Genomic DNA, 13,500 nt, shown 5'->3' with positions numbered 1-13,500 from the left:
TGACATGGCTATAACACTGCATCAACAATGAATGTGTCCACTAAATTTGGTTGCACAACTTGACAAACCTCAGGCCTATTCTTCAGAGGCTCTGAGCACCTACAATTCTCACCAACTTCCCACTGACTTGGGTGGTCAGTACCTCTGAAAACTGAGCTTCATGGGTATCAAGTTGGACATCTTAAACTGAAGAACACTTTTAAACTCCAGATCAAATCTTGAACAGCACATTTTGAAGTGACAAAAATTAATTAAGCCAAAAATGACCATAATTGGGTTATTTTTCTTTAAGTGTTAGAAACGATTGATACATTTTTATAATCAATTTACCTGTCCTAATTCCTCATTGAGGTCAGAAGTATTCACCAGAGGGTCCTTCACCTGTGTCCTCATCAAACATTTCTTCGTCCCAAGTAAGGAAATAGAACCAAGAAACTTCTGCATTTCCACTGTGACATACATCGATACAGGAATAATGTAGTTGAAAAGAACCATGAATGCAAGGAAGTCTGTAAATGCTCGAAGTATCTGCCAAAGAAACGAAACCAAAACATTGATTTTTCATTAATCAGTGGAAATTAAAAGATTCAAATGGTTATTTATGAGTTTATCTTTCAAATGTCTTTCAAACATTAAGTGGAACCATTTAAAAGAAAAATCTTCTCAGTTACTCTCAACCCTAAGCTTGCATTTCTGCATTTCTCCCATCACTGTCATTTTATCTCTCCATGCTTCACGATACAATGAAGTCAGAATCTGGCGCATTTTTATACATCTGTTATGATTCCAACTTCACTACTAATCAAGCATGAGGAAGAAAGAGCTTTGAAGGAGAAACCAACTTTGTAATTCTCATAATGTGAGTCCAAGTTTAGAGTACATATTTTCAGTTACATATCAATGTATTACAAAGTTCTAGAGTGTCGAATGAATGACTACCTATGAATGATGAAAAATTAAAATTAACAGAATATCATAAAAGAGAAAAACCAAACAGCAAGAAAGGAGGCAGGTTGCTGATCTGTACAGATTACAGGCACGTCCCATATTTCAAATAAAGGGCTTCCCTGTCTCAATGAAAGAGCAAGGTATTCATGTGTATATATATTAATACTTTGATGTTTTCTCCAGAGATAATAAATGACAGATTTTAAGCAATTTAGAAATAAAGGACTGAATTGTGCAACCTTTACTCCCATTCGTAAGCCTAGCAATCACAGTCATTAAGATCACACAAGTAAGTATTACTTGTGGGAGTAAAGGTTGCAAAATCCAATCTTATTTGTAAGAAAATGTATTTATGTGAAGAAAGGCTGCAAAGTGAGGCCCAAAGTTAAAAGCTCAGCGTTTAATACCGATTTCTCAGTAACTAATACCAGCAACAAGAAAACACACACTTTCAATTTAGATGGATTTTTGATACTGAACAGACTGAATACAACACACTATTACTATATAGTCTCTTTAAAATTACATTTGAACAAACATCCAGCTTAAAGTGCAGAAAGCCAAAATACAAGCTTTTCCAAACTGCACTGCTAGTAGTCTCAGCAAGGACCAGGAGAAATAATTCATGACTGATAGTCACTCTTCACTAGGATCACTGGAAACATATGTGAATTTAGGGTACTCAAACTATTTTGGTATTTCAAGTGTTTTCTTCACAAGATAAATTTTCATTAAAAATATTCTGCGAATCATGGTTGCACAGATCTACTTCTGAAAGAACAAATGACAGTTTTGTATTTATCAATCTATAGAAACAGACAAGACAGCCAGTATCCATTTATATAGGACATGGTGGAGCATGATGTAACAGTCCCATCTATGGTGCATTTTTACAGCAAGAGGAGCTAACAGGTGTATATTCCCTCATTCACCTTGGGGTCATTAACTTTGTATATGACCATACCAATTTAAAATGTCAATACTGTCTACTATTTTATTTTAGTATAAAAACCTAGCTAATGTGCTTTATGCAATATAGTTGGATTAATTCAAAAGGACATGCTCCACAAATCAGGTTGCATTGGAATATGGTATCAAATATTTGAATTTTGTTTTGGTCCTTATGGGGGAATAAAATGGAGAAGAAAGAGAAAGGTGATGATATGGGAAGACCTCTGGGAAGAGGTCGGAGTGGGAAGTCACAAAGAAAGGACTCCAGGTTAAGGGTGGGGGCAGAAGAGGGCAGAATACATTTATTTTAAATGATCCAGAAAAGATACAGATAACTTACTACAATCACTAGCAGTCTCACTTTTATTTTGATTTGCTTTACAAAAATATCCAACAAGTTCACTCAATTTGTTCTAAATTCCATTGAATTTTATAAATTTTCCTGTAGATATCCAGTGGCTCTAGTAATCCCCTAAATGATTCTCAAAAGTCCTGAAATGGCTTTCCCTCAGACAGTCAAAATTACTTCTATTCAATAGAAGCTCATCCCCAACTTCAGAGATCTATTCATAAGCTACCATATAAGATACATCATATCCTACACATTGCCATCTAATTTTTAATATGTTTACTTTAGACAACATCTACTATTATTCAATATTTATTTTTTTAAGTAATTAGCTACTATGTCTAGGGGATTTGCCTCCCTTTAACTGATACAGAATTTTAGCCTCTTTAAACTTTTCAGTTTACTATTATCTATATACTATTTAACAATCACTACTTAAAAGGTTTTCATGAAACAAGTATTAACGAAACAGAAATGTATAAAAACAAAGATTGCTGGGTATCTCCATTTGAATTTAGGATAGTATGGAAGTATGTTATCCAAAGACTTAGAATTAAAAAAACCAAACAGAACGAAAACAACAGATCAGCATAGTATGGTCAAGAGTTCTATCTGCACTTAACACTCAGCATTTTAAAACCTCCAAAACATTCAGAAATATATTTATCTAGTGTGTGCTAAATGAACAAAAGGGCAAAGAGTCATTCAAAAGTAACAGATATGAAAAAACTAGTTTTTCCAATCTTCTTAAGGTTATGCTAGCCATTTTGACCCCATTGTGATGTCACACATACCATGAAGCATCATTAACTATAGAGTCAGTCAATATGCGTCTGGTAAGTGACACTTTTTTTGGTAATATACTTTTTAAAAAATAGCTTTTTAAATTTTTATAGAATAGATTTTTAAAAATATTTTAAAAATAAACATGTCTAACTCTACATCAATCCATCATACACTTCAACAGCAGGGCTTCCTGTTATCAGTAATGGTCATACAATCACGTATTCTCGGATTACGGTAAAATGGAACTGTAACAATCTCAGGGAGACTAAAATAAAAAAGGCAAGTTTACACTTTCCTAGTTGCTATATGTTCCTCCATGCTCTTCTGTTTAGAACACTATAATTTTTACATGTGTCACTCTTGAACACCTTGAGAGAAAATTATGTTACACAAACACACAGTAATTTTCCATACCAGGTTTCTTTTCCTTTCTGACTCTGTTTTCTGATTATACCATGGTTCATCACGCAATGGATCACTCTGCCAGACATACTTCAGGGTAGTATTTATTAGTGCTTTACTGATTAGAATACAGAGGTATACAATAAGGAATACATTCATTGATCTAAAACAAACAAAAGAAAACAACTCTTCCATTAGTATATAAAAATGTACAGAGTTTATGAAAACTTTATACTGAAGCTCCTTAAGTCTAATTAATATTCATTAAACAAATCTAATAATGTTATGATGTTAATAAGTTCTGTACAGTATTTCTCCAGTGGAGAATATTACTACTAAGACCTGGTCTAAACTTAAAAGTTTACCAACAGAACTTGATCACAAATTTTATACATGTTTTACCAACATCACTATGCTGGTAAACGCACTAACGTAGATGCAATTACATTGGCATAACTATCCAGGACAGCTTAAGCCAGTTCCCTGAACCAGCACAAACTATATTGGTATAAGCACTTTTATACTGATATAACTGCGTCCACACTCAAGATTTTGCTGGTATAACTACACCAACATAATGGCAAAAACGTCCTAGTGCAGATAAAGCCTAACTTTCTTCTCAAAGCATAAGAAAACAAAAATGTTATTAACATCAGTGATGGGCATGACTGAACGTTCTGACCTGTACACCTTTAACAATAAGAAGAGCTCCTTCACTACTTCCCAGCGGTTGTGAAAGGAAAAAGGAGGTACACAGGCTGATTACCGTAGCTTGCCTTAAGCAATGGCATCCTATCTGCCACTCAGACACCAGGGTAAGCTTTGGGGCTATATGATAGTACAATGAGACTATATAAGAATCCCCGATATCTGTGGTAACAGACAACCAATATCAGCCCAAGTAGCTGCTACTCCCCTTATAGATGACAGTGTGTTCAGAAAGCAACAGGCTTCCTTTTCAATAGCATTCATTTTGCTTGGTGTAGAACACCATTCATTTTAGTTAAAACACAGAAACCCTGCCAAAAACAGACTAGTAGTACACAGTGTTTCTGCAGTTTGGTTCCATTTTATTGTATTTTAATATGCTGTTCCAGACTGAAGTGCCTCAAAGGAGTTTTGTCTATTGAACTCAACATTTAATTGCTAAAAATTGGGAACTGTAAGGGTACTGGAATATGGCACAATCTGCTGATTCTGTCAGTGGATCTACTCTAAGCAGCAAGAGTTACTATACTCCGGAATGGTAAAGAACAGCTGATTTCAAAAAGGTAACTAGAATTAATAAGTGTTTGTTGTTGTTTTTTAAAATCTAGTCATCTGTTCAATAAAAGGAACAAAAATGTAAAGGGCGCCCATGGTGACACACAGAAAGATGCAATTTTTACTACGTCTTTCTTCCACTTATATACTAGTCAATGTAACATACAGTTTTAGTGTAAACAAAAATGCATCTGAATATTATTTTTTTAAATCCGAACGTACTCTTTTTTGCCCCAAAATAAATATTTAAAAAGGATAATAAAAGCTTTACTTTTCAACAGCAGATCGTTTCTGTGACTTTGACTGATAATTTAATGCCATCTTAGTTTCCATACCAGTGTATATAGCAACACCTGAACAAGAAAAACTATTTTAGTAAAGATTGTGATTGAAGATTGTGACCGCAATGTTAATGAACAGCACAAGATCAAGGAGGATATATGATCCTGACAGCAACAAAAAAAAATAAAAATCTCTGATTGCCCTGGTATTTACATACCCTACCATTACATCCTGCCTTGGCCATACAAAAAAAAAATAATACTGGTTCAGATGATATTCAGAAATTAAAAACAGTTGTAACATCATGATTACTAGAGGCAAATTTTAAGAAACAGAGCTTGTTTACTTTGTATAGTAACTGAAGATTCTTAGATGTGTGGCCCTATCTGTATTCCACTGGGGTACGCATACACTTCATGCGCCTGAGACTGAATTTATTTTTTGCCAGTAGTGTCCATTGGTCCCCACCTGGGTCCAGATCAAGAGCATAAGGGGCAGTGCAGACTGACTACTTCTCCTGTTCCTTCTCTACCATGAATCATGTGAGAATCCAAGTAGAGGACAAGATGGACAGATAGGGGAATACAGCTGGAGACCACACATCTCAAAGAACTCCAGTTACTATACAAGATAAGCAGCCCCTCTTTCTTCAAGTAATGGGCCTTATGTGTATTCCACTGCACACTGCTGAGGAAGGAGGAGAACGCGAGGACCTACGCAGTATGAATAAATGAAGGATTGCAGATCCAAATGAACCATTGGTTGCAGAGGTTTGGATTAAAGCATAATGTCTTGTGAAGAGAAAAGGAGTACCGGTGGCACCTTAGAGACTAACAAATTTATTAGAGTATAAGCTACCCAAGATCCATAAACCTGGAAATCCTGGACGCCCCATCATCTCAGGCATTGGCACCCTGACAGCAGGATTGTCTGGCTATGTAGACTCCCTCCTCAGGCCCTTCGTTACCAGCACTCCCAGCTATCTTCAAGACACCACCGATTTCCTGAGGAAGCTACAGTCCATTGGTGATCTTCCTAAAAACCCCATCCTAGCCACTAGGGATGTAGAAGCCCTCTACACCAACATTCCACACAAAGAGGGACTACAAGCCGTCAGGAACAGTATCCCCGATACTGTCACTGCTAACCTGGTGGCTGAACTTTGTGACGTTGTCCTGACCCATAACTATTTCACATTTGATGACAATGTATACCTTCAAATCAGCGCACTGCGATGGGTACCCGCATGGCCCCACAGTATGCCAACATTTTTATGGCTGACTTAGAACAACGCTTCCTCAGCTCTCGTCCCCTAATGCCCCTACTCTACTTGCGCTACATTGATGACATCTTCATCATCTGGACCCATGGAAAAGAAGCTCTTGAGGAATTCCACCATGATTTCAACAATTTCCATCCCACCATCAACCTCAGCCTGGACCAGTCCACACAGAGATCCACTTCCTGGACACTAACGGTGCTAATAAGCGATGGTCACATAAACACCACCCTATATCGGAAACCTACTGACCGCTATTCCTACTTACATGCCTCTAGCTTTCATCCAGATCATACCACTCGATCCATTGTCTACAGCCAAGCGCTACGATATAACCACATTTGCTCCAACCCCTCAGACAGAGACAAACACCTACAAGATCTCTATCATGCATTCCTACAACTACAATACCCACCTGCTGAAGTGAAGAAACAGATTGACAGAGCCAGAAGAGTACCCAGAAGTCACCTACTACAGGACAGGCCCAACAAAGAAAACAACAGAACGCCACTAGCCATCACCTTCAGCCCAACTAAAACCTCTCCAACGCATCATCAAGGATCTACAACCTATCCTGAAAGACGAGCCATCACTCTCACAGATCTTTGGAGACAGACCAGTCCTTGCTTACAGACAGCCCCCCAATCTGAAGCAAATACTCACCAGCAACCACACAACAGAACCACTAACCCAGGAACCTATCCTTGCAACAAAGCCCGTTGCCAACTCTGTCCACATATCTATTCAGGGGGATACCATCATAGGGCCTAATCACATCAGCTACACTATCAGAGGCTCGTTCACCTGCGCATCTACCCATGTGATATATGCCATCATGTGCCAGCAATGCCCCTCTGCCATGTACATTGGCCAAACTGGACAGTCTCTACGTAAAAGAATGAATGGACATAAATCAGACGTAAAGAATTATAACATTCAAAAACCAGTTGGAGAACCCTTCAATCTCTCTGGTCACTCGATCACAGATCTTAGAGTGGCTATACTTCAACAAAAAAAGCTTCAAAACAGACTCCAACGAGAGACTGCTGAATTGGAATTAATTTGCAAACTGGATACAATTAACTAGGCTTGAATAGAGACGGGGAATGGATGAGTCATTACACAAAGTAAACTATTTCCCCATGGTATTTCTCCCTCCCACCCCACCCCCCACTGTTCCTCTGATATTCTTGTTAACTGCTGGAATTAGCCTACCTTGCTTGTCACCATGAAAGGTTTTCCTCCTTTCCCCCCCTGCTGCTGGTGATGGCTTATCTTAAGTGATCACTCTCCTTACAGTGTGTATGATAAACCCATTGTTTCATGTTCTCTGTGTGTGTGTGTATATAAATCTCTCCTCTGTTTTTTCCACCAAATGCATCCGATGAAGTGCGCTGTAGCTCACGAAAGCTTATGCTCTAATAAATTTGTTAGTCTCTAAGGTGCCACCGGTACTCCTTTTCTTTTTGCGAATACAGACTAACACGGCTGCTACTCTGAAACCTGTGTCTTGTGAAGGTATGTATAGAACTCCATCTTGTGCTTTGTAGATGTCAATCAGTGGCAGATGAAGCGATGCTTGATGGGACCTCACATTTTGCAGGGGAGGGTATCAACTAATTGTTAACAGAGCAGGATACAGGCTGAAATCCACTTGGAAAGCCTCTGAGAAGATATCACTTGTCCCTTCATCCATTCTCCCAGTGAAACAACAAACGATGTAGGTGATTGCCTAAAAGACTTTTCTTGTTGGTGGAGTGCCAGTGCCTGGCATATATCCAGAGAATAAAGTCTCCTCTCCTCGTTAACAGCATGTAGCTTCAGAAAAAACAAAAAAAGAGGTAGATGTATAGTCTGTTTTAGGCAAAAGCCCAAGAGGACTTTGGGGGTGAATTTTGGGTGTAGCCACAGCGTAATTATCGCTATGGAAAATTGCATAAGGTGGATAAGCCATAATGTCACCTAGTTCACCAACCCTTCTTGCTGATGGGATGGCCACTAACATGGTGACCTTCACAAAGAGATGGGAGAAGCATGTCACGAAAATAATAATCAAAACGGTCATCAAAACGGTGACTCAGTTAATACCAAGAGGACCAAATTAAGGTCCCATGCTGGAGTGGGTTTAGTTACTGGAGGGAAGGTTCTAACTAGATCAGAGGTCAGCAACCTTTGGCACGTGGCCCATCAGGCTAATCTGATGGTGGACTGCAAGACATTTTGTTTACGTTGACCATCCACAAGCAAGGTCCCCTGCTGCTCCCAGTGGCTGCGGTTCACTGTTCCTGGCCAACAGGAGCTGCAGGAAGCGGTGGCCAGCACATCCTTGCCACCCGCACCACTTCCCGCAACTCCCACCGGCCGGGAATGGCAAACCACGGCCACTGGGAGCGGTGGAGAGCTGTGCCTGCAGATGATCAATGTAAACAAATGTCTCGCAGCCCGCCAGTGGATTACCCGATGGGCCGTGTGCCGAAGGTTGCCGACCCCTGAACTAAACCTTTTAGAAAATGTAATTATTGGATGGGTGAAAATAGAGTGGTCATTGACTGGAGGGTGACAGGCACTAATTGCCACCACGTGCACTCATAGGGAGCTGAGATCTTCAGGGTGAGCAGATAATATAAAATAGTGGGAATGTCCACTCATTTGTGGCCATATGGCAATGTCAGGTCCAAATAGAAAATCTCTTCCACTTAGCCACTTTCTGATGGATTCCTTCCTGCTATTGTTAAGGATGGCTTGAACTGCAAACAAACGTGTCTGTTCTAGATTTGATGCCCATCCAAATACCAGGCTGTGAGGTGGAGACACTCTGGATTGAGATGTCCGATCTTGCCATTGTCCTATGTCAGAAGGTCCAGAAAGATCAGAGGCTGATGGGGTCGAGCTGACAGCTGGAGAAGGTTGGGTAACCAAAACTACCTAGACCATCTGGAAGCAATGAGGATGATCACCACTCCATCTTTCTGGATCTTCCTGAGGACTCGAGGTAAGAGAGTAATGAGGAGAAAGGGGTACACAAGGGATTAGGATGGTATCCCCTTTGGAGTCCTGACCTTTAACTCTTCTGAAGCAGTATGTCTTGCATTTACTGTTTTCTTGTCCTACTAAAAGAGCCCAAGAAGGGAATCCCAATTGCTTGAATATGCTCTGCACCACAGGATCACATAGCTCTCGTTTGTGGTTGATCGTGACATGTATGCTGAGCCACTAATGTTCTGTGTATCCTGGGAGATGTACTGATGATAGAGTGATTTTATGACTAATACACCAATTCCATGGATTGACCATGTCTATGCACAGGTATATGCACCTTGCTCCCCCTTCCTTGTTGATGTAGCACACTTTTGTGATATCGTTTGATATCACCTGAATACACTGGGATTGTACAAGCAGTAAGAATTGCTTGCAGGCCTCTCAGACAGCTCTCTGTGCCAGCACATTTGTGTGCATCCTGGACTCTTGGTAGTCCCACACCCCTTGTGCTGTGAGTTTGTCCAGATGGGAGCCCCATCCTAGGAGGAAGGTGTCTAATAATCATCTTCTGGGGGTGGAACAAAGGAAACTCCTGTGCACATCTACTTGTTGCACTGCCATCGCCTGCTTGGCACAGATACCATCTGAAGCCAAGTTTATGGGCAGTGAAGCTGAAATCTTGCAAATGGTGTCAAGTAGGTAGGATGCCATGTGCCATAGGAGAATAAAACAAGTACAAATCAATAACTGAGGGCTCTGGATTGACTGATTAAATTATTCAGTGACTGAAATCTGTCCAGAGGTGGACCGATAAATTCTGTGGTCTGCAATGGAACTAAAATGGACTTTTCTGTGTTCACACAGATTTCCAGTGACACTAGAAAACTGAGGAGAGATGAGGTTGATGTCAGTGCCTCCTACTGATGAGATCTCCCTGTAAATAGCTAATCATCCAGGTAAGGAAAGACTATTGAGCTGGGGTGTCAGACATGCTGCCATGACAGAAAGTACCTTTGTAAACACTCTGGACACTGTTGCTAGTCCAAAAGGGAGCTGTACTGATAATGATTAGGACTATAGTGAATCTCAGCAATCTTCAGTTAGAGGGATGGATGTTGATATGAAAATAGATATCCTTCATGCCAAGACCTGTGATCCAATAGTCTCTGTTTAGGGACATAATTATTAACGTCAGGATGACCATCCACAATTAGGGTTGCCAACCCTCCAGGATTGGCCTGGAGTCTCCCAGAATCAGCATTGATCTCACAGTGACTACTGAAAGCAATCCAGGAGATTTTAATAGGCTATTTTAAGAAAAAGACATTACGTCATGCTGGGGAAAAAAAAATCTCCCGGAACAGCTTCAGTCAGACTTGGCAACCATATCCACAATCTCAATCTACAGATAGTTGTTGAAGGTCTAAAATGGATCTCCACCCTCCTTTTCTTGGATATGAGGAAATATTTGGATAAAATCCTCCTGCCCTGCTCCCCGATACTGAGGTGGTACCAGCTCTACAGTTCCCTGCTGAAGTTGGAAGTCTACCTCATAAGAAGATACTCATTCAGGAAAGTGACCCCTAAAAAGGAATAGGGAATAGGGTTTTCAAGGGGGAGGGTAGAGGAACGCTTTGTGCATCTGAACTTGACGATGTTAAGAACCCATTTGTCTGTTATCTACTAGGCATGGAAAAATTTGGCTATTCAGCCACCAAAATGGATGTCTGTGTCAGAAGGAAATGGCATCTCAGTTGGTTAGTAGCTCTTGAAGGTCTCATCAAAGTACCTCTCGACATGAAGTTGTCGCTGAAAGGAGGAGGAAGGAGGATGAGTGTTGTGTTTACTTTTCTGAATCCTCTATTGCTTATGTGGTGGTTTGTATCCCCTTTGGTGGTAGAAGGGTTGTGATACTGGTCTTGGTTCATAAGGCTGTCTATAACATTTCCTCTTCAGTGCTAGTGTATATAAAGTCAGGGAGCATACTGTTGCCCTGGAGTGCTCCAGTGAGTGTAAAACTCATCTGTCTTTTCACTAAATAAATTATTCCCATTGAATGGCAAATCCTCTACAGCTGATTGAACCTCCCTGAGAAATCTCAAGAAATGCTGCAAGGATTTGCAACACAACAGCAGGTGCTATTAACCTTGAGGCCATGTCAGCTGTATCAACTGCAGCCTGTAGAGATGTTCTAGCCACCAATCTACCCTTCTCAATAAGGACCTCAAATTATGCCCTATTCTCTGGAAGGAACTCATCTCTGAATTCAGAAATTTTTGAATAGTTGACAAATTGTATTTCGATAGCAAGGTCTGGTAGTTGGCTATTCAGAATCACGTGCTGGTGGACGTAAATATTTCTTCCAAAGAGGTCTAAACTATTGGTTTCTTTACCTGTGGGGGACAGATCTTGGATGCTGTTACCTACTTGTTCAGTGGCTGCCCAAACCACAAAGAATTCCAGGCAGGATGAGTAAATAAAAATGCCGTTACCCTGTCTGGGACAAATATCTCTTTTCTACCCTCTAGGAGTAAGGTGCACTTGTTGCTGGAGCATGCCACACAAGCTTGTCAAGCTTAGGGATGGCACTGTTAATGGCGAATGCCATTCTGCTAGGTCCCGCAGTCTGTAAACTATCCAGGAGTCTGTAAGGTATCTCCTGAATTTGCTCCAGAAGAATCTGGAGCTCATCCACAACTCCAACAGATCTTGAAACCGTTTTTGGTCATCTGGTGCAAACCAATGGACACTACTAGCAAAAATCTTCCAGACTCAGGCACATTGAGCGTATATGTATCGACAGCCAAACGCACATAGGGACCAGCACTAGAAATAGCAACATTCACATTCCATTTCTAATTCACATTTTTCCATCTTGAATCTACACCATGTTCCTCACAATTCTTGCATTGGAGTGCCTTTTGACATTTTACCCAATGCAACTATACAAAGTATTTTTGAATAGTCCATATTGTAATTCTAGATTTGTCCAGCTTCAATTTTAGAAACTAAATGATAGATTATAAGAAGTATTCTAAACAAGCCTAAACTACATGATGTATCCAAGAATAAAAGAAATCCACAGATTTTGCTCTCTTCAGCAGAACCTACTCATTCATTTAAAAAATATTATAGTTTTGCATAGCCCCATTAATAACCGCTTCAGAGACTAAAAAAAATAGAAGATTAAATACAGCAATTATAATCAGCTATAAACAAAAAAATGTATTCAAGGTACACATTAAATCAGATCTAATGTATCCTGGGTCATAACTCACTACTAAAAATAAGACACTCTGGCATGTGTGCTGTGCTGGGATAATTCCATATGTTTTTATTAACAAGGTCAACAGCAACTGCTCAAGGAGTGGCAATATCTCAGCTCGATACACATCTTCACTGAATTTATAAAATAGCCTGATGAAATTGAAAATAATAATAAAAAGACATTAATTATACCTATTACATTGTTCTTTATTCCAAGTAAATAAGGGAAATTTGACAACATCTCTCTTCTAATCATTTCCTGCTGGTTTCTTCTGGAGAGAGAAAGTTGCAAAATTTGAATTTTCTAGATTCCTTGCCATTCACAGTTTTCCCTCTTGGAAAGAGAAAGTGGTGCATCATGGGAGATATGGTCTAGCCCAGGAGCCCGACCCATAGAGGAGAATGGGGACATGAAAGCAACTGAACTACAACTTCCATGATGCATCGTGGCAGCATTTCCAAATAAAAATATTTCAGTTTTTCAGTGATTGGTTTGTAAACATAAAACTGAAATTTTCTGCAGAAAGCAGACACATTATGGAGGGGAAAAAGGTTGAGATGAAAATCCGACTCTGTTGAAGAGCAGTTTTAAGAGAAAATGTCGGCCAGCCCTTCGTATATTAAGTTGGGTTAACAATTCATCTGCCCTAATAATTCAGCAACAGAGACTCAACGTTTTCCACTGGCTCATTAACTTCTAACACAATTGGGCTTTTGAGCACACACTGCTAACCTGTCATATCCACATTGCATCAACAATTTTGTGGATTAAAGCCACATATTTATGTGCAGAATTTAGGAAACATTTCCTTCCAAGGTCTCTTGCCGATGGCTAGTATTAGAGATTACTACATACTAAATCAATTGCTATTTCAAGAAAAAAAGGGCGTCATTGCTATTGTATGTCAGTTGTGATTATCTCAGTTCTCTTAATAATGACAAATGTGCACTCCGTGATGCAGATGTAGTTCAGGCAATGCAAGGGACGATTTAT

General features: G+C 39.8%; 1 protein-coding gene across 1 annotated transcript in view; it reads right to left on the bottom strand.

Annotated features, from left to right (window-relative positions):
* ATP11A (ATPase phospholipid transporting 11A) overlaps positions 1–13,500 on the bottom strand; it is a 232,275-nt gene that overhangs the window by 53,665 nt on the left and 165,110 nt on the right. The window contains 5 exon segments of the mRNA XM_043504486.1: positions 331–372; positions 374–426; positions 429–528; positions 3,449–3,599; positions 4,971–5,052. Coding sequence (XP_043360421.1) covers positions 331–372; positions 374–426; positions 429–528; positions 3,449–3,599; positions 4,971–5,052 — 428 coding nt within the window.

This window comes from Dermochelys coriacea, chromosome 1, assembly GCF_009764565.3.
Source record: "Dermochelys coriacea isolate rDerCor1 chromosome 1, rDerCor1.pri.v4, whole genome shotgun sequence".
In the NCBI taxonomy this organism is placed as follows: domain Eukaryota; kingdom Metazoa; phylum Chordata; order Testudines; family Dermochelyidae; genus Dermochelys; species Dermochelys coriacea.
This window is presented reverse-complemented; position numbering and strand designations above follow the sequence as displayed.